General features: G+C 35.4%; 2 protein-coding genes across 4 annotated transcripts in view; both read right to left on the reverse strand.

Annotated features, from left to right (window-relative positions):
* Window positions 1–202: 202 nt before the first annotated feature.
* On the reverse strand, window positions 203–1,576 carry LOC131151321 (phospholipase A1-Ialpha2, chloroplastic-like). Its single transcript, XM_058102571.1, has one exon. It carries the CDS (start codon window positions 1,574–1,576, stop codon window positions 203–205), a length of 1,374 nt encoding a protein of 457 aa, XP_057958554.1.
* A 13,267-nt stretch (window positions 1,577–14,843) lies between these two features.
* The window catches only part of LOC131152044 (fanconi-associated nuclease 1 homolog), a 71,046-nt gene continuing 66,916 nt past the window's right edge, over window positions 14,844–18,973 (reverse strand). For all 3 annotated transcript variants that reach the window (XM_058103627.1, XM_058103629.1, XM_058103628.1), the window contains exon 15: window positions 14,844–15,495. In XM_058103627.1, the coding sequence (XP_057959610.1) occupies window positions 15,055–15,495 (441 nt within the window). In that variant the 3' untranslated portion in view covers window positions 14,844–15,054. The remainder of the gene's footprint in view (window positions 15,496–18,973) is intronic.

Genomic DNA, 18,973 nt, shown 5'->3' on the forward strand with positions numbered 1-18,973 from the left:
TGAAAATGTTTTATCTTTATAACTATTCTCTTACGTGCAATAATTGAAAAGGAAAATAAAATATTATTTTCGAAAGAAAAAATTACCCCTCAACCCACCGGGAACGAAACGGGAGCAAAGGTTTATTTTTATTTTCCTTTTCCTCCAAACTGATACTGAAGTAAATATTCAATCAATGAAGATTTAGGGGAGATGATGCACTCTAATTTTTATTTTGTGCAAATGATGGTTGAATTGGTAGCACAATATGATTCTTAGTCCTCTGGTACTCAACTAAGTTCACCATGGCGTTTGTGAGGATCACCCGCATCGACGTGCTGAAACTTTGTGCACAGTTGAACGATTTCCTCGCCCAAGTCAAGAAATTAATGACCGTATCATCGTATACCTCTTGAACCTGCACTTGATCCTGACATCTCAGTAAACTTATATAAGCTTCAAGGTCATGAACAAACGCAGGGTTTTGCATCATGAAAAAGTTGATCGCCAGTTCAACACCCACGTGAGCGTAACACGAGCAACTCCATGGAAACTCATATCTCCCTCCTAAAATCCTAAAATTTTCGTTGAACACAACCCCAGGCATCTTGGTGATTGGGTCCCTGACATTGGCTATTCTTAGAACTTTCACACCCAGCTCCTCGCAACGTTCCTTGAGGCCGGCATTCCCGACTCTTGGGCTGGCGAATGCGAAAACTGTGATCGGGATTTTTCGGTACAATCCGCAGTTCCTATTCAATCCAAGCTCGGCAACATCGTAGGCAAACAGAACACCCAGTGAACTCCCCATGCTGTGCCCAGCCACAGTTATGCTCAATTCCTCACCTTTAAACTTGTTTATAAGCCGGGTCAATTCAGAAAGAAGCTGCTCGCGACAGCTTCCGAGCCCAAACTTGCCATTCCTTTCGTCCGAAGTATACAAGCTGAGAAACCCCGACTCAACCTTAACGTCGGACTGTGGGTTCTGAGGATCAAACCGCGGCGGAGTCAAGGAGCTCATTAGGTTGACGATCCACTCCGTAGTTGTCATTGTCCCTCGAAACGTTACCAAAATATCTCTTCTACCTATCCTCGTGATCACGTCGTCCTCGGATGACACGGCAATGAATCCGATCCAGTGGCCGCAAAATGCTGCATTTATTATTGGAGTGGTGATGTGGGGGGTGGCATAGATGTACTTGGTTACCTCATAACCAGAATTTCCCAATCCAAGTTCTCTTAACAAGCTTTTCCTCCCATGCTTGCAGTTTAAGTAGCGTTTCGAGCTCGGATCGATCTCGAATCCCTTGTAACATGCATTGACAAACTCACCATATCGGATGATCTCATCACGGAGGACAGAATGCAGGGGTTTTAGAAGATCTTTCCAATCGTTGGAACCTTGAACTTCTCTCCAAGCATGAGCTAAACTGGACGTAGTTTTAGCAATTGTTGTTGTTGCCGCTGGTGCACTTGAAATGGCAGAAACCACAAATGATCGCCCCGCAGAAGAGAGTTTATTCTTCTTGGGTGGAAAGACTTGCCTGTATAAGCAGGGCCCATGGCAAGCGTCCCATGAAAATGTAAGGAGGCTCATGGTAAACTATGGAAGCTATAGAGTTAGCACTTGGAGGTAGAGAGAAAATTTATACATGCATGTGTGCATGTCGGCGGGGATTGTTCTCAGTTGAATTTTTTACGAGCTCCAAGGTCCACTCTAGTCTTTATAGAATGAAAATTCTTCTTTTATATTCATCATTTTTCTTCCTTATAGGGGTTGAATCAACATTGGATGGATACCATTTTAAAAATAATTCAACTTTTTAAAACTTTTTTTTCATTGTACCACGTTTTCTATAAATTTAATTCTTTAAGTTAAAAATTGGGCATGCGTGTTAAAATAGATTGATATTGGTGCTATATGATCCATTATTAAATCTATTATCAAAGATCAATCATGAACCTAGCGGAGTATTCCTTTTTCCGGTATACGAAATAGGGGATTTTGTTAAGTCAATTTTTAGGAAATCTCGAGCTAAATCATTTGTCCTTATTTCAACAAATGAGCCCTTCAATAAATAAAAGTCTACATAGTAGTTCCAATGTTACACCTTGAACCACTCGGCCATCTCTCCTATATAATGATTATGCCCCTAGGGGTTTTGTAAATCACTAATTAACATCTACAAAAGGCTAGGTATTTTTTTTATGTCAATTAGCCTGGTAGAATGTCCAGGATATAATACATTCAATTTTTTGTTTTGATTTTTTCTCAAGGCAAGTCAAGTCAACATTTGATCAAAACGATTAACAAAGAATTCGATCCTAAAGTAAGCGCTTGTATTACCATATGTTTAATTTTTTATGATTAAAATTTTCTATATTAAAGTTGTCTATTTATTTATTAGCACGTACATGTTTTCTACATAGGACGGCTTGTGTAAATTAATAGACCAAAAGAAAAAGTGAGCTAATTTGCATTAACTAAGTTTCCCCTATTAAAATGTTCTAGAAGAAAATATTTCACTTTTAAAAGTTTTTTCTTTTTTTTTTTATTACATAGGAACTCCAGCCACCAACAAGCCCTTCGAATCCCCTGATGCGGCACCAAACCTACGGATCAGTGTCTTTCCCCTAGGTCTCACTAATCAGGTAAAGTCCGGAATGCAAACACGACTTCCGTGCATCAGTTGGACTTTCGACCAACCCGACCCTCGAGACACATCTCTATTATCATTCACAGTCCCCGCTGGCTCACAAAAAACTCTCACCATCCACGGTCCCCGTGGCTCACAGAGCAAACTCTTACCATCCACGATGCCCGCTGACTCACAGAGTAAATTCTCACCATCCATAGGTACCGCTAACTTCGTGAGTGTATCTACCTGAAATTGAACTCCCAATACTCTTTCTTACGTGCTGATGCCTTTCCATCGCGCTATGCCCGTGGTGGCCTTTTAAAAAGTTTTCTTTCAAGTGACTCAAGTGAACATAGGAACAATGAGAATAAAAAATAATTCAACCTTTACTTGTGCTATCACATGCCTAATTTTCTACAACTTTAACTTTTCATGGTAAACTTTTTCTATCTTTTTGCAACCAACCAAACAAATACTCTGTCACCACATTTTCTGTAAGTTTTTCTTTAACTTTTGTTGCGTCTTTCCGCTAGATATCTACTTGAATTCAACACGTTTTTTACCACCCATTCTTTCCACGGGTTAAAGTTCTTACAGGTAATTAAAAGAAAAAAAAAATAGATTTTGGGAAATACATTTTTTTGTGGTTGTTCACGGTTGAATGAAAGAAAAAAAAAAGGAAAAAGAAAAGAACAGTAGCATAAATGGTCCAAAAGTTTTCATTCTAACATTCTGAACATTAATGTCCAAGAAGGGGAATAATGCCAGTTGTGAAATAGAGGACAATTAAGGCCCTTTGAATTGTGAAAAATAGTTTTTGTTATTTAATTTTTAGGTTTTAAAGAATTATAAAATTTTTAACTTATTTTCTAATTTTTTAATATTCTTGCTGAAAAAGTTAAAAATAAAGATTTTGTTAAAATATTTTTTTTTTGGTCAAAATTTCAAAATAATCACAAAGAACACAACTCAATTTTCTAAAATTTATATAAGATACTATTTGAAATCATAGTTTTTGGGGGCTTAAATTTGAATTTATATAAATTTAGAAGAAATTATAAATATAATCCACACAAACTAAAGTCCAAGATCCTAATTCTATGCTCCCTTATACAAAATCAGAGTTACAAATCTTAAAAATTAAAAAAAAAATGAAAAGATGTTTTCTAACCTTTTTTTATAAATTTGAAAATTGAAAAATAGAGTGACATTTATTAAACTTATTTTAAAATTAGAAATAAAAATTAAACTATTTCTATAAGCAAATAATGCCAACAAATTTTATTGTTGTTCATTTATTTCATGCAAATATCGTAAAAATGAGAAATGAGTTCATTTTTTTTTTGTAATTTAAAAAAAAAAACTAAAGTGAAAAATAAGAACTATTTCAACAAAATGAACCCTAGTAGTTTGAGCAGAAATAACTTACAAGACTTAACTTTTGAAAATTTAGAAAAATAACTCCAGGTTTATGTCCAAGAGTCCAACAACCACGTGAATTTTTTCAATAATCATAGTCACAATATTCCCAAGAAGGGTTCGGAATGATAAGGGGTGATAATAGTATTAATGGTTCAATAGAGTTACCACTAACCTGTTATTTTACTAGGTGCAATTAGTTCACCTAATTACCACTCGTTGATTGATCTCTAAATTAATAGGGTCAAGAAACAAGTAGTCTCGATTTGCTTTTACCAAATCTAGGATCAAGAGTATAGTTATGTGAGGGAAGGTATTAGCACCTTCTACATATCCATTCTATGAACGATACTTAATTAACTATGAATAATTCCAAATTGAATTATGTGACCCTTAATTAACTCCTTAATAAACCAATAAACATTAAAATTTCAAAATAAAACGTAAAATCAAGCGCGATTTAGGAATGTCTAATATGAACTTCAAATGAGGGGATCTTATTAGATAAACCCCCTTTAGAACTAATATATGTGAGACTTGAAATGCCACTTTACCCTTTTTTTATCATTGAGACGCACACAAAATATGATATATATATATAGATGCGCACACACACACACACACACACACACACACACACACACAAGTACAAACCTATAAAATGATCATATAAATTGATCAAATTTAAGAAAAAAGTATCTTTAAAACATTCTCAGATTTCCATAAATATTCAAGATTTTTTGCAATTTCTGGTATTTTTAAATATTTTTCTCCATTTTTATTCTTTTTAGTATTTTTTTTTCTATTTAATTGGTTCCCCAATTCAAAAATGAATCAAAGAATTTTTATTTATTTATTTTTTTTATAATATTTCATAATTTTTTCTAATGTATTTACCATATTTCCAATTTTTTTAAAATTAAAGATGAATTAAAAAATAATTAATAAAAAAATGGGCTTTTCGAGAAGATCAGATTGGTTCAATCGGTTTGAACGGAGTCAATGGGTCAATCTGAGTTGACCTGGGTCAGTCCAAGGAAGGGGATAGAGGCAGGATGTAACGACTTGCTATTTAACTAGGGTTTTTTTTTTTTTTTTTTTTTTTTTTTTTTTTATACTATAAGATTTATAATGCTCTGATACCACACTGGATTAAACCCAATCATCAACCTAAATAGCGAGAAGCAGAATCCATATAACCATATTCAAAATATACAATACAGAGTGCTAAAATGTTCCCAAAATATACATGCACGACTGTTCTCTAAAATACCCTCAACTGGGCTAGGGTTATACATAAATATTCCATAAAATACCCACCCTATACTGACAGGGCAGTATTGAAGCCCCTCTACCTGCGAGCCTGATCCACTCGCCTACCTGGATCATCTGAAAAATGTTAAAGTAATGAGATGAGACGACACTCAGTAAGACGAAATATGCTATTGCTAGTGTGTGGCAAATGAGATACAATACTATGAAAATTTGTTACTATATAATCATGTATAACTGAATTTGTAAATACAATACAAGTAATATAAACCACCATCTTTTCCATGTTGCTTAACATATCTGTACTTTAGGTTTCTACTCAAAATACTTCTAATATATATATAAGTGTATTTTCTGTCTTTGTAAATCTGCATATATATAATAATACTGAAAACTTCCCTGTGGATAACTGTGTCTCATGATTTAACCCCTCATGAAAGGGTTGTGCGGCCTGAAGGCGAGATCTACCCTGGCTGGCCAACCAGGAATAAACCACTATACTCTATCAGTCTAATCAACCCTCCTCAACCCATATCTGATACGGAGTCTGTCTACTCGTGGGCTCTATACGATCGACTGTTATACCACGTATTATCTGAATAGGTGGTTGCAATTTATATTGTATGTAACTACGGTACCGTGCTCTGTAATCTGTAACGATCCAACAGGGTCTGATACTATATAATACATTTCTATATACAACTAGTTGTTTTACTATGATTCTGTAATAACTATATAAACCATGACGCTGTAATAAACTGTATCTGTATCAACTGTATTTTTTGAAATGAACTGTAAAACTATAAGTCATGGTAAAGTAACTATATAATCATGGTATTCTGTAATTGCTATAAAACATATCCACTATCTATATATTTGTAAAAACATATTTCTGAAAAATACTGTAAAACATGTTTCTGTACTATATTCATATTCTCAAGCCACATAATAATTTTAAAACATATTAATCATACTTGATAAACTGTATAAATCTCTGCAGTGAATAATACCCTAGTAGAATATATATATATATATATATATATATATATATATATATAATTTTATACTAGAATCATACTCAAATAACCTAGCATAACATATTTTCCTTACCTGTTTCCAACTAGGCTTTCAAGAGTATAAAGGAGCCGGTTGACTGGGCACCTTAAAAACTTGAGTTTAAGCCCTCATTTGACCTCAAAAATGCTTTAAACCATTGTGTTTGAGTATGGCATGTTATGAAAAGATTTTTCATGAAAAATCTTGGACCCTAAGGTCATTCTATGGTCTATGGTCATTTTTAGTATCTTATCACATCTTGCAAGATATACACATTACAAATTAAAACACTAGATGCATTACAAATAAAAAATTTGTCTTCACTTCTTTTGCTCTTCATTTTCCCATGGAATATGTCAGGTGTATGTGCTTTAAGTTCTTCATGACTTCCATTTTTCCTTTTCCATGTGTGTGTTCTAAATTATGAACATGTTCAAGTATTAGGCACACACATGAGATACTTGTGCTTTGTCATTGTCAAAACAGGGATCGAACTCAAAAAGTCAACAATCGGTATCATAGATTAAAGTCACACTATTTACAGAGTGGTTTTACAAAGCAGTGGATTTCTTCTGAATGCACACTTGGTTCCGAACCAAGACTTAAGAGGGAAAATCTCACTTACAGTTTATAGTTTGAATTAGTTTGGTCGGTTAGCCAGCTAAGTCCTGTCTTCGAACCACACAACCCTGTCATGGAGGTAAACATGACTTAAAGTTAATAGACCTAAGGGAGATTTTCATAGTATAAGTAAATACTATTATATATGTGTGTGTGTGTGTGTGTGTGTTTATGTGAACATGGCCATTTTTAGTAGGCCTAAACGACGACTTGAAGGAAAAGTGTGTGTATAATTTTAAAGTTAACAAGTTTAGTTAACGGTTATAGTGTATGATTATAAAATTTTACTACTACAGTTGACGGTAAAAATTTTATGTAGAAATTTAAAATTTACATTTATTTTAAATGTAGTTTTAAAGTTACAATATTAAATGTTATTTTACGAAATTATAATACTGTGAAAGTTCATCTTGGCCACACACACACTAATAATAATCTTTCTTACTTACTAAGCATTGTCTCACCCCCAATCATTGTTTTACATTACAGATAATTTTGAAGAGTTTACCAAAAATCTGGCGTAACAAGTGCATGAGCGGGAATAAAAAGAGCATATTAGAAAAAAAAATAGTATATTATCATTTGGTTTATGTTTGTGTATTTTAGAATTTTTAATAATATTAATTTTAAATATTTGAGATACATTTGTAATGAAGCTAATTAGTGTTCTGGTAATAAAAAATATTTGAGATTTATTTACTTCCGCTGAAAAATTATTTATAAGAACCTACCTGGGTTCGGGTTTTTAAACTCCCTAACCTCTGGCATCTAGAGCAAGAAATACAATATGTATGAGAATCTCTAAAGAGTGACGGCCAATACCAACCAACCGGAAGAACCTTGAGAGTAGTCTTTTTGGAACTAAAGTGCCCCCCACAAACATGATCAAAGCAAAATGAGAGAACACTTTTCTACTCTTCCTCTGGGATGCACCTCCTAATCAACTGATCAAGACAATATTTGAACAAATAGGGGTCATCCCAATAGAAATACTTTACTTAGGAAAGGAATTTGGACCTCTCTTGTTTCAACCAGTGTTGGGGCATTTGGTTTGTCACAAGGAAGTTCATAATATCAGCATACCAAGGAAACTGGGAGTCAATGAGCATGAGCTGCTCATCGGGAAATGACTCAAAGATAGGCGATGTTGATCCCGTATACTCAGTGATCATTCTAGACAAGTGGTCGGCTACTACATGTTCATCACCTTTCTTATCCCAAATCTCTATATCAAACTCTTGCAGCAAGAGAATCCATTGAATCAATCAGGGTTTAGCTTCTTTCTTAGATAGAAGGTACTTCAATGCAGCATGATAAGAATATATGATGATTTTAGATCTTAGGAGATAGGATCTAAACTTGTCTAGTGCAAAAATAACAGCCAACACTCTTTCTCTGTGGTCGAATAGTTGAGTTGGGCTTCATTCAAAGTTTTTCTTGCACAATAGATCACATGAGGTAATTTTTCTATACGCTATCATAAAACAGCTCCAATCGCATAATCAGACGTATCCTAGATATCACAAAGGGTAGCATCCAATTAGGTGGTTGGATGATAGGGGCAAAGGTCAACTCAGTTTTCAATGTATTAAAAGCATGGAGGCATTCATTATCAAACACAAATGGAGCATCCTTGGCAAGCAAATTGCACAAGGGACGAGAAATTTTACTAAAGTTTTTTTATGAATCTTCTATAGAAACCTGCATGGCCAAGAGAAGACCTAATCTCCTTCACTGTCCGTGGTGGAGTAAGATCTAAAATAACGTCTATGTTGGCTATGTCAACCTAAACCCCCTCTTGGGATACCACATGTCCCAACACAATGCCACTTTTTACCATGTGACATTTCTCCCAGTTTAGTACTAGGTTCTTCACTTTGCATCTTACGAATACCTAAGTAAGGTGGTGAAGGCATTCATCAAATGTGGAACCATAAACGGAGCAGTCATCCATAAACACCTCTAAGAACCTCTCAACCATGTCAAAAAATATGCTTACCATGGCCCTCTAGAAAGTAGCAGGGGTGTTGCACAATCCAAAGGGCATGTAGCGATAAGCGAAGGTCCCAAAAGGATAGGTGAAGATGGTTTTCTCCTGATCCTCTGGTGTTATGGGAATTTGGTTGTAAATGGAATACCCATCAAGAAAGCAATAGTAAGCATGTCCAGCTAACCTCTCTAGCATCCGATCAATGAATGGACATGCATTGCCAAAGCTAATGGAGTGGCATACCCAGTTATAGGGGCTGGAAGAGTAGCACTTTCACCCTCATTTTCACTATCAAATATTTTATTAGTTCCATCTCTTTCAAATAAATTATTATCTATAGGCCAAGCTATTGAGGAACTAAATTGTTGTGCACTAATGTATTCATGTTTCTATTTGTTCGAGCATATTATGACCAAGGAGATTATTGATCGTGGTTCTAAAAGAGGAGGTTTGTACTACATGGATTATTTCAGCTTCGGCCGAGAAAATATTGTGCGTCAAATTGGTGACAAAGAATGACATATTTGGTTATGACATTGTCGACTAGGGCATCCATAATTTTCTTAAAGTATTTCTTTCCAAGTTTTGTTTTCCAATTTACATGAGTTTGATTTTAGGTGTAAAACTTGCATTCTCGCCAAGAGTCATCGTGTATCTTATCCAATAAGTTTAAAAAATGTGAGACTCCATTTACGTTAATTCACTCTGATGTTTGGGCCTCGACTCCCATCTTAACTTCTTCAGGGGTTAGATGGTTTGTGATCTTTGTAGAAGATTGCACACGTATGACTTGGCTTTATATGATGAAAAATAAGAATGAGGTGTTTGGAATTTTTTTTTATCTTTCCATAATATGATCAAGAAACAATTTTATGCTAAACTCAAAATTCTTCGATCTGATAATGGCGGAGTGTATAACAGTAATAAGTCTTGAGAATATTTCCAAGCACATGTTCTTTATCATGAAACCACTTGTTCTCAAGCACCACAACAAAATGGTGTTGCGTAGTGAAAAAACAAGCATATCCTCGAAACAGCCCAAGCCCTTTTGACAACAGCACATGCACCTCGACGATATTAGGAAAATGCAGTTGGTACTGCAATTTACTTGTTGAATCGAATGCCATCTTGAGTCTTTGACTTTGAAACTCCACTACAAGCACTTGCTTATCATGTGTCATTGCCTTTTATCTTGATGCTTTCGCCACGCATATTTGGTTGTGTTGCTTATGTTCATCTTCATGAAACCCAACGAACAAAGCTTGATCCATGTGTTGTTCGTTGTGTTTTTTTGGTGTATGCAGCGCATAAAAAAGGCTATAGGTGCTATGAGCCCACTACCAGATGACTTTATACCACGATGGATGTCACTTTGCTCGAATTTGGAACTTTATTTCCAAAACAAGGTTTCCATTCTTCTCTTCAGGGGGAGCTGTTATGTGAAGAACAAAATGTCAATTAGGAGAACTGGCCAGGCTTTGAGGATATAAACTTGGAGGTAAATCAAATTGATAAAACTCAACTACCTCAACCAAGGTATGTTGACACTGATCTGGTTGGAACTCTCCCACTCCCAGAGGCTTCTATGGGACAAGGAGAAGAAAATGATGATGCCAACACTATAAGTTAGCAAGAGTAGCCCACTCCTCATACTTTAATACCAAACGATCACTCTCTTAAGAATACTCCTGAGGTACAATCTCTAAACTCTTCTCCCAGTAATACTATAGATGATTTTGTTGGCTACAAATTACCTTTCAGATGCAACCATGGTAAGCTACCAAATCGATACTCACCAGACCATGGAGAAAAGAAGACGGAGCATCTGATTTCCAATCATGTTTGAACCCAAAGATTATCACAAGCCCTTAAAGATTTTGTGCATAAGACATATTCTGAGCATGTTTCGAGTACAATACAAAAGGCCTTGAACGAACCCAATTGGATCCAAGCAATAACTGAAGAGATGATAGCTTTGCAGAAAAATGATACATGGAAGCTTATGCCGCTACCCAAAGGAAAGAAAATAGTAGGATGTATATGAGTGTTCTCCATTAAACACAGGGCAAATGTGTCAATAGAGAGATACAAGGCGAGACTTGTAGCGAAAGGATGTACTCAGACATATGGTATAGACTATCAGGAGACGTTTTCACTAGTAGCAAAGTTGAATATTGTCAGAGTATTGTTGTCTCTTGCTTCAAACTTAGATTGCCCACTACATCAGTTCGATGTAAAAAATGTGTTTCTTCATGGGAATCTAGTAGAAGAAGTGTACATGGACATTCCATCGGGCTTTACTACCTTATCACAAACTGGAGTGGCATGCAAACTGCAGAAGGCACTTTATGGACTAAAGCAATCACCTAGAGTGTGGTTTGGACGATTTGTCTTGGCTATGAGGAAGCATGGTTTCAAACAGAGCATACTTTGTTCTTGAAGCATCAACAAGGGATGGTAATAGCTCTAATAATTTATGTTGATGATATGATAATTACAGGAATAAGGAGGAAATCTCTAGTTTGCAGAAGCATCTGGCAACCGAGTTTGAAATGAAGAACCTTGGAGGATTAAAATACTTTTTGGGTATCGAAGTAGCTTGGTCAAATCAAGGCATATTTCTATCACAAAGGAAATACGTACTTGATTTGCTAGGTGAAATAGGAATGCTTGATTGTAAGCTGCAGACATGCCAATAGTTCAAAATCATGGATTGGTAGAACACTCGAACCAAATACCCACGAATAGAGAAAGGTACCAATGGCTTGTGGGAAAACTAATTTACTTGTACCATACACGACCAGATATTGCCTATGGTGTGAGTTTGATGAGTCAATTCATGCATAGTCCTAGTGAGGATCACATAAATGCCATGCTTTGGATTTTATGATACTTGAAGTCTACCCCAGGAAAAGGACTCGTGTTCAAGAAATATAATGATTTAAACATTGATGGTTATACAGATGTCGACTGGACTGGGAGTATTACTGACAGAAAATCTACATCAGGATATTTCACTTTTGTGGGTGGTAATCTAATTACTTGGAGAAGCAAGAAATAGAAGGTGGTTACATTGTCTAGTGCAGAAGCTGAGTTTAGAGGCATGGCTAAAGGACTTTGCGAGCTTCTTTGGCTAAATAGGCTATTGGAAGAAATTGGATATTCATTCGATTTTGCAATGAATATGTTTTGTTATAATAAAGCGGCTATAGAGATTGCAAAAGACCTAGTTCAACATGACTGAATAAAACATGTTGAAGTGAACCGAAATGTTATCAAGGAAAAGGTTGAAGTTAAGATAGTTCAATTCCCTTTTGTAAAATCAGAAGATCAGTTGGTAGATATCCTTACAAAGTTCGTCTCAAGCCAGGTGTTTTATAACTCACTAGACATGTTGGGGATTGGAGACATCCATGCACCAACTTAGGGGGGGTGTTGGTATGAGTTGTTAGCAGAGGATCTTGTGGAGAAATTATAGGGATTCTTTTTTTATTTGCTATTCGGTTTCCACTGATTATGGAATGCCAATAATTCTAGCCTAGATTTGTGTATGGTAGTAATTACCTTCTTAGAATATATTAGCATACTCTTATATTTTGGAACTAGAAAAAAATGAAGAGAATGTGACACCCTTTTTCATCAAAGCAAAGGATAGGGAAGGAATGTGGAGAAAAGGCAGGAGAAACGAGCAAGCAAACAAATGGGAACATGCACAGAGGGTGGTGTTATGTAGGACATTTCATGTTGTAATGGGAAGGGAGACAAGAAAAAAGAAGAAACAAATTAAGCTTTAAAAGAGTTTGTGGGCTTATAGATGCAATAAACCTGTTTTTTCTTAGTTGATAGGTGATTTATATTAGGCATGAGCTACGCAATTCTCATCTCCGATTCTATTTCATTTCCTACCTATTCCAAGATAATTATAGCCTAATATATTTTATTTTATTTTATAAATTGTATGTTTGGTTGCATTTTATTTTTCTTGTGTTGAATGAATTTATGTTAAGCATATTGTGAATTATTTAAGTGGAAACTAGTGTGGACTTTGTGAATTTATATATATAGTACATTCATTCAATTTAGTGGTTGGAGGAAGTAGGATGAGATAAAACTAGGAAATACATGCTAAAATTTGGATTAGATAGGAGCTCGTAGCAAATATATAAAACACACACTTGACGTCGTAGCCCACTAGTAGCAAGCAACTACTATCCTCTTTTACTATTTCCAGTAATAACTGCAATAACTATTTTAGAAACAACCTAGCAAATACTACTAGCATGGTAGAGAGAGAGAGAGAGAGAGAGAGAGTTCTTTTAAAAAAAATCATAAAAAATTAACAAAAGAGCTGGAAAAATTCATAGGAGTACCAAAATAATTTGGAAGACAGCTAATAATCAAAGTGGGTGTTGTCCTTGATATTTATTTATTCAATTATGGATTTTGGATTAAAAAAAAAAAAAAAAACTTCTAATGGAAAAATAGAAACTTGCATAAAATTGATTCCTCACAGTGAAGGATTTGTAAGTTTGTCTATTTTTCTAAATTAATGTATATGATAAAACATGTGTTCTCCTTATTTGTTTTGAATGTTTGTCTTGAAAAGGAAGATTATTATTTATTTTCTATTACACAACTTATTTGCTATTACATAACTTTGCCTATACATCTACTGAACTCCTATTGTATGAAATGGCTAGATTAGTAGTAGCATTTTGTGCCCGTGATGTGAAGTTTAAGTAGGGATTGTGATTCCCTTTGTAAAGCGCCTTAAACATCTAGAATATATTTTCAATTCGAAAATTAGAGCTTGTTTGATACTTTTGCTTTATGTGGCGATTAACCAAGATGAAAAAGTAGCGCTTACTTGACGTGACATTGTTACATTGAAATGACGTTGAATAATGCGCTACTTAAATCACGTTGAATAATGCGCTACTTAAATCGCATGTGACAACAACTCTAGATAAAGAGATTATTTAAAATAAAGAATATGTTTATGACAATAGTGTATGCACATGCATATGCAAATTACATCTTAAAGAAAAAACAAATCCTCCGATGAATAAACGCATATTAAAACCATCTACTGAGCTCGTGATTGCTCACTATATTTCTTTAAAAGTTTTAAGTTTAGCTGGATAGAGAGAAAACCAGACGAACTGAGTTTTTAAAAAGACTTTGCCACCTTTATACACATGTACATATATATGTATGTTTGTTTTCCTCCTCTTTCAAGTTTTTAGAGGAAAATGCGTTTCTTGTATGCTAGTGGATATAGCACAATGTAAATGAAAGTTTTGGAGATTCATTTTCATTGATTTAGGTAATGTGCGAATATAAATTATTAACAAGTGATAATATTTTATTTGTTGCAGTCAATGTATTATAATGTATAACCAAAAAATATATAATTGTGAAGTTATAGTCGCATTTTCAATTAGTATTTTGTAATTAATATTCATAATTAACATTATAATATTTTTCTAATGTTAATAGAGCTTTCCAGGATTGATGGATGGATGTTACCTTCCCAATGTTCCTAGCTGCTGCTTCACTTCTTGAATCCTACCGTGTCCATATGCTTTCCAGTTGGTTAATGGAAATTTGGGCTCAAACCATTGAAGAAGAGGAAATGGATTACAAACACCATCAAATTATTTATCAGGCGGGAAGAGAAGTTTGCATATGGTTCTACATTACTGGGAAGGTGAAACTCGGTTGGGTTCCTAACGTGGCCTTCTTGCAAGATCTCCTGAAAAGCATGCATATGGTTCCCTTCTTTTCAACACATAAATTTCACTGCAAATGGCTGGGATTAGCAAGAGTAATTGATCTCCATTCACAATCATCCATATATATATATATATCCATAAGTTCCTTTTATTTTTCCGTGTTCTTTGCTAGAAGATATATAATTTCATTACAATTGTCTAATTGTTAATCAAATTATTCCCAAGTCAACTCTAACCTTAGCTTACATCTGCCTCAGCCTCATTGGAAGCTATTATTCTGTGGAAATTTTCTTCCAAGCATATAAAAATAAAAATTCTCGAAGCAATGCAATATGACTTCATGTCAACACTCCAATGGGCTCACTTTGCAAACCTCTGTACTGAAACCAGAGTCCATTAGAAGCAGAAGCCATGCTTGCTGCTGTTCAGAGAGTCGATCCCGGGGGCCTTTAACTTCAACAAGCTTGGCTTCACCCCTGTAATCTCCATGGAAGCGCCAGAGCAATAAATCAGGCATTCCACTGGACCAGCTCCTGTAATCTTGAGCCAAAAGCCGGCATATTGATGACAGACAAGGGCCCCCAATGCATGTAACAGCTGCTCGGAGCTCAGACAAGGAATGGCGGTCCCAATTCACTCCCCTGCATGTGGTCCCCACATGTGATTCCCATGATATTATTAGGATCTCCTCTGCCATGCCATTCCGAATTTTTTGTAGCTGCAATTCTATGATGTCCTTTCTCACAACATAGAAGCAATCAGTCTCCAGATCCAAAGGAGCAGTCTGTGAAACAAAAGGTGATGAACCATAAACGAATTGTTAAAAAGACCTTTGCTCTAGTGACTAAAAATGAACAATGAAAGAATCGTCATCACTTGCGGTAAAGAACAGTAACTCTTTCAATTAGATTTAGTACATGCTTGGCTACATAGAGATTTACAAAGGAATTCCATGATAACATCTCTAGGATAACATCTCTGGATTTAAAACAACAATTGGCAAAGGAAAGCTATTGATAAAAGATTTCTGTGTAAATTGGAAGACCTAATTACAATGATAGGTCTCTCTATCTATTTATAATACATGCCAAGTACATAACAACAACCATAATACCCCTACTAACTCACATACTAACTCCACATCTCCACATCCTAACAAAAGAATAACACTTGGTAATAATGCTCAACTAACATAACATATAACAGTCTCCCTCAGGCTGGACCATAGATATATATATATTCCTAGCTCTTGTTACAACTAGATTTAACATGAGCATCCCAGAGTGAACAAATCAACAAGTTGGGATTAGACTTCCCATGAGTGGTTGTAATGAGCGTCTGCACAAGTTCCTCCTGAACAAAGTGACAATCAACTTCAATGTATTTTATCTGCTAATGGAAGAGTGGCTTGGAGGCAATATAAATATTAGCCTGATTATCACACTTAACTCCATTCCAACATGTTCTTTAGCCAAAAAGGCTCACATGTAGCATGGGCCATGACATGATACTTTGACTCAGCACTCAACTTGGCCACCGTACCTTCTTACTCTTCCATGATACCAAGTTACTTCCAACAAAAAACACAGTAATCAGTTGAAGATATTTCATCACAAAGTGATCCAGCCCCAATCTTCACCTATATATATATATATTCTTGAACATGAATGTGACCCCGATCTTGAAAAAAAAAAAAAGCCTCTCCCACATGCACCTCTTAAGGCATCTCAAGATTCAAGTGATTGCATCCGAAGGAGAATCAAGAAACAAGCTCATAACACTTGTTGTGAAAGACATATCTGGTTGAGTGACTGAGTTAGTTCAACTTTCGAACAAGTCTGTGGTATTGTCAAAGTTCAACCAACAAACCACCCACATTGGCGCTAATTTGCTATTAGGTTTCATGGATGTATTGACAAGTTCAAATCCCAATAGTCCAATCTCATCTAAAAGGTCTATACTTTCTTCATGACAAAACAATCCCCATATGAGATCTGGATACTTTATACCCAATAAGTATTTTAGTGGCCTAAATCTTTGGTTTGCAATTCAGTTTGTAAAAAATGCGTTAGGTTTTGAATACCTTGGTCATCACTATAATCATGATATCATCCATATAAACAGTGAGCAAAATGCTACAAGAAGCAATATGACAATAGAATACAGAGTAATCTGTTGTACATTGTTAAAGACCAAACTCAAGAACAATGGCATTGAATTGACCAAACCTTGCTCTGGAGACTACTTTAGACTACACAAGGATTTCTTGAGTTGACACGCTAATATTGACTCCTCCTGAGCAACAAATTCAAGTAATTTCTCTATATAGACCTCCTCATAGAGATCAGCATGTACAAAGCATGCAGCTAACTGATGCAGAGACCAATGGCAAGTGGTGACTAAGGAGACGAAGGCAAGTTGAGCAAATCAGAACAATGTGTCAGAAAATTCCAAACCATACACTCAACTATATCCTTTAGAAACCATCAAGTTTGACCTTCACAGACTTATGAGACTTAAGAGTAGGAAGAGGTTAAGGTTCCCAAGTCACATATCCAATGACACACACTTCTCTTCAACATTGCAATTCTCCATCTAGAATGGGGTAAGGCTTCAAAGATAAACTCAGGAAGAGCAACAATTAATAGAGTACTAACAAAACAATATATGAGGGTGAGAAAACCAGAGCCTAAAATTACAAGCTGGACAAGGCTCTCTTCCTTTTAGTTGTTGTCATGTGTGCACTTGCAAATTATGATGATCCATGAGATAGGGACTCAAATTTGGATGAAGATGCATGAAGATGAGGCAGGAATAACATGTTACGATCTGAAAAGGCTTGGTAGAGGTAGGGATTCATCAAAGTCCATAGGACTTTAGGAATTGGAACAGTACAGTGTAGTATCAAGAAGGTAACATCAGAAAAGACAGTTGATTTAAAGTAGAGCTATAACATCAAATCACTTTTGAGTACAATAGTACCTTGCAAAAATAAATTTGTTTGCATGAGGATTCAATTTATCCATTTTTCGAGTTAACTAATGGACAAAGTGACACAATCGAATATATAGGAAGGAAGTGAAAACAAAAGGAGCCTTTAGGAACATAATTAGGTATGGTATACCACTAAGGGCAGAGGATGGTATTCTATTGACGAGAGAGCAAGTAGTGAGCGTGACATCACTGTAAATAATTTCTAGTACATTCATTTAATACAATAGGGTAGGAGAACTTCAAGAATATGCATGTTTTTCCTCTTGCACTTCATTTTGTTGTGAAGTGTGGGCACAAGATGATTGATTGACTACAGAAGAGTTAGTCAATAGTGTACTGAAGGATTCCTTGCACTACCAGTCAAGTAGACTAGTACATCAAATCAAGTCCTTATTTGAGAACAAAAGGCACAAAAGAGATTACACTTAACAATTTTTCATTAAATAAAGCCAAGTCATCCTAGAGTAGTCATCAACAAATGTAACAAGATATCAAAACTCCAACTTTGATGTGATACGACTAGGACCTTGATCTTTTCAATGAACTAACATGAAAGAGATGAGCACCCGCTTATGGAATAAGGAAGCAAAGATAACACAATGGTTCTTTCCCAACTGACATGATTCACGCACAAAATTAGATACATAACTTAGAAGTAGGAACTAGTTGTTTTAACCTGCAGCAGTGCCAGCAATAGGAGGTGAGAGCGAACCAAAAAAGTCTACCAGACTCACATCCTTTGCCAATTGGCTTCCTCATCTTCAGAATCTAAATAACAATATAATGAAGAAAGAAGGTTAAAATCATCTTACTACCAAACATGAGATTGAAGAGGATTTAGGAATATACATGATGACAGAAAAAGAAGTTAAGGGAGTAGGATCTATTGTCCTATTCCTTTACATATAGGAATGGACCCATCAACAAAGTTAACTCAAGGTAAGTGTTCAAGTTATTAAATGGCAAAAAAAAAAAGTTGGTTACACCTTTCATATGCAATGGAAATTGAATCAATGACCCAAGGACAAGTGAGAGAGATACTGGATGACATGTAGGATTATCTTTCTAAGCAAAAGATGCAATGTGATGAGATGCTTCTTGGGATGCCTGATACTGTAGGAGCCTTGAATACTCCTCTTGAGATAGTTATAATGTGCTATTCACTGAACACTGATGATTGAACAAATGATTAATGAGGGACACATACTTTTGTGAATTATAGACTCCATCCCAACACATAAACTCGACCAATCACAAACACACAATAG

Source organism: Malania oleifera, chromosome 3, assembly GCF_029873635.1.
Source record: "Malania oleifera isolate guangnan ecotype guangnan chromosome 3, ASM2987363v1, whole genome shotgun sequence".
Taxonomy (NCBI): Eukaryota; Viridiplantae; Streptophyta; class Magnoliopsida; order Santalales; family Ximeniaceae; genus Malania; species Malania oleifera.

What these genes read in the sequence shown, in the direction of transcription:
- LOC131151321 (XM_058102571.1), bottom strand. Translation starts at nt 1,576, where the DNA reads ATGAGCCTCCTTACATTTTCATGGGACGCTTGCCATGGGCCCTGCTTA.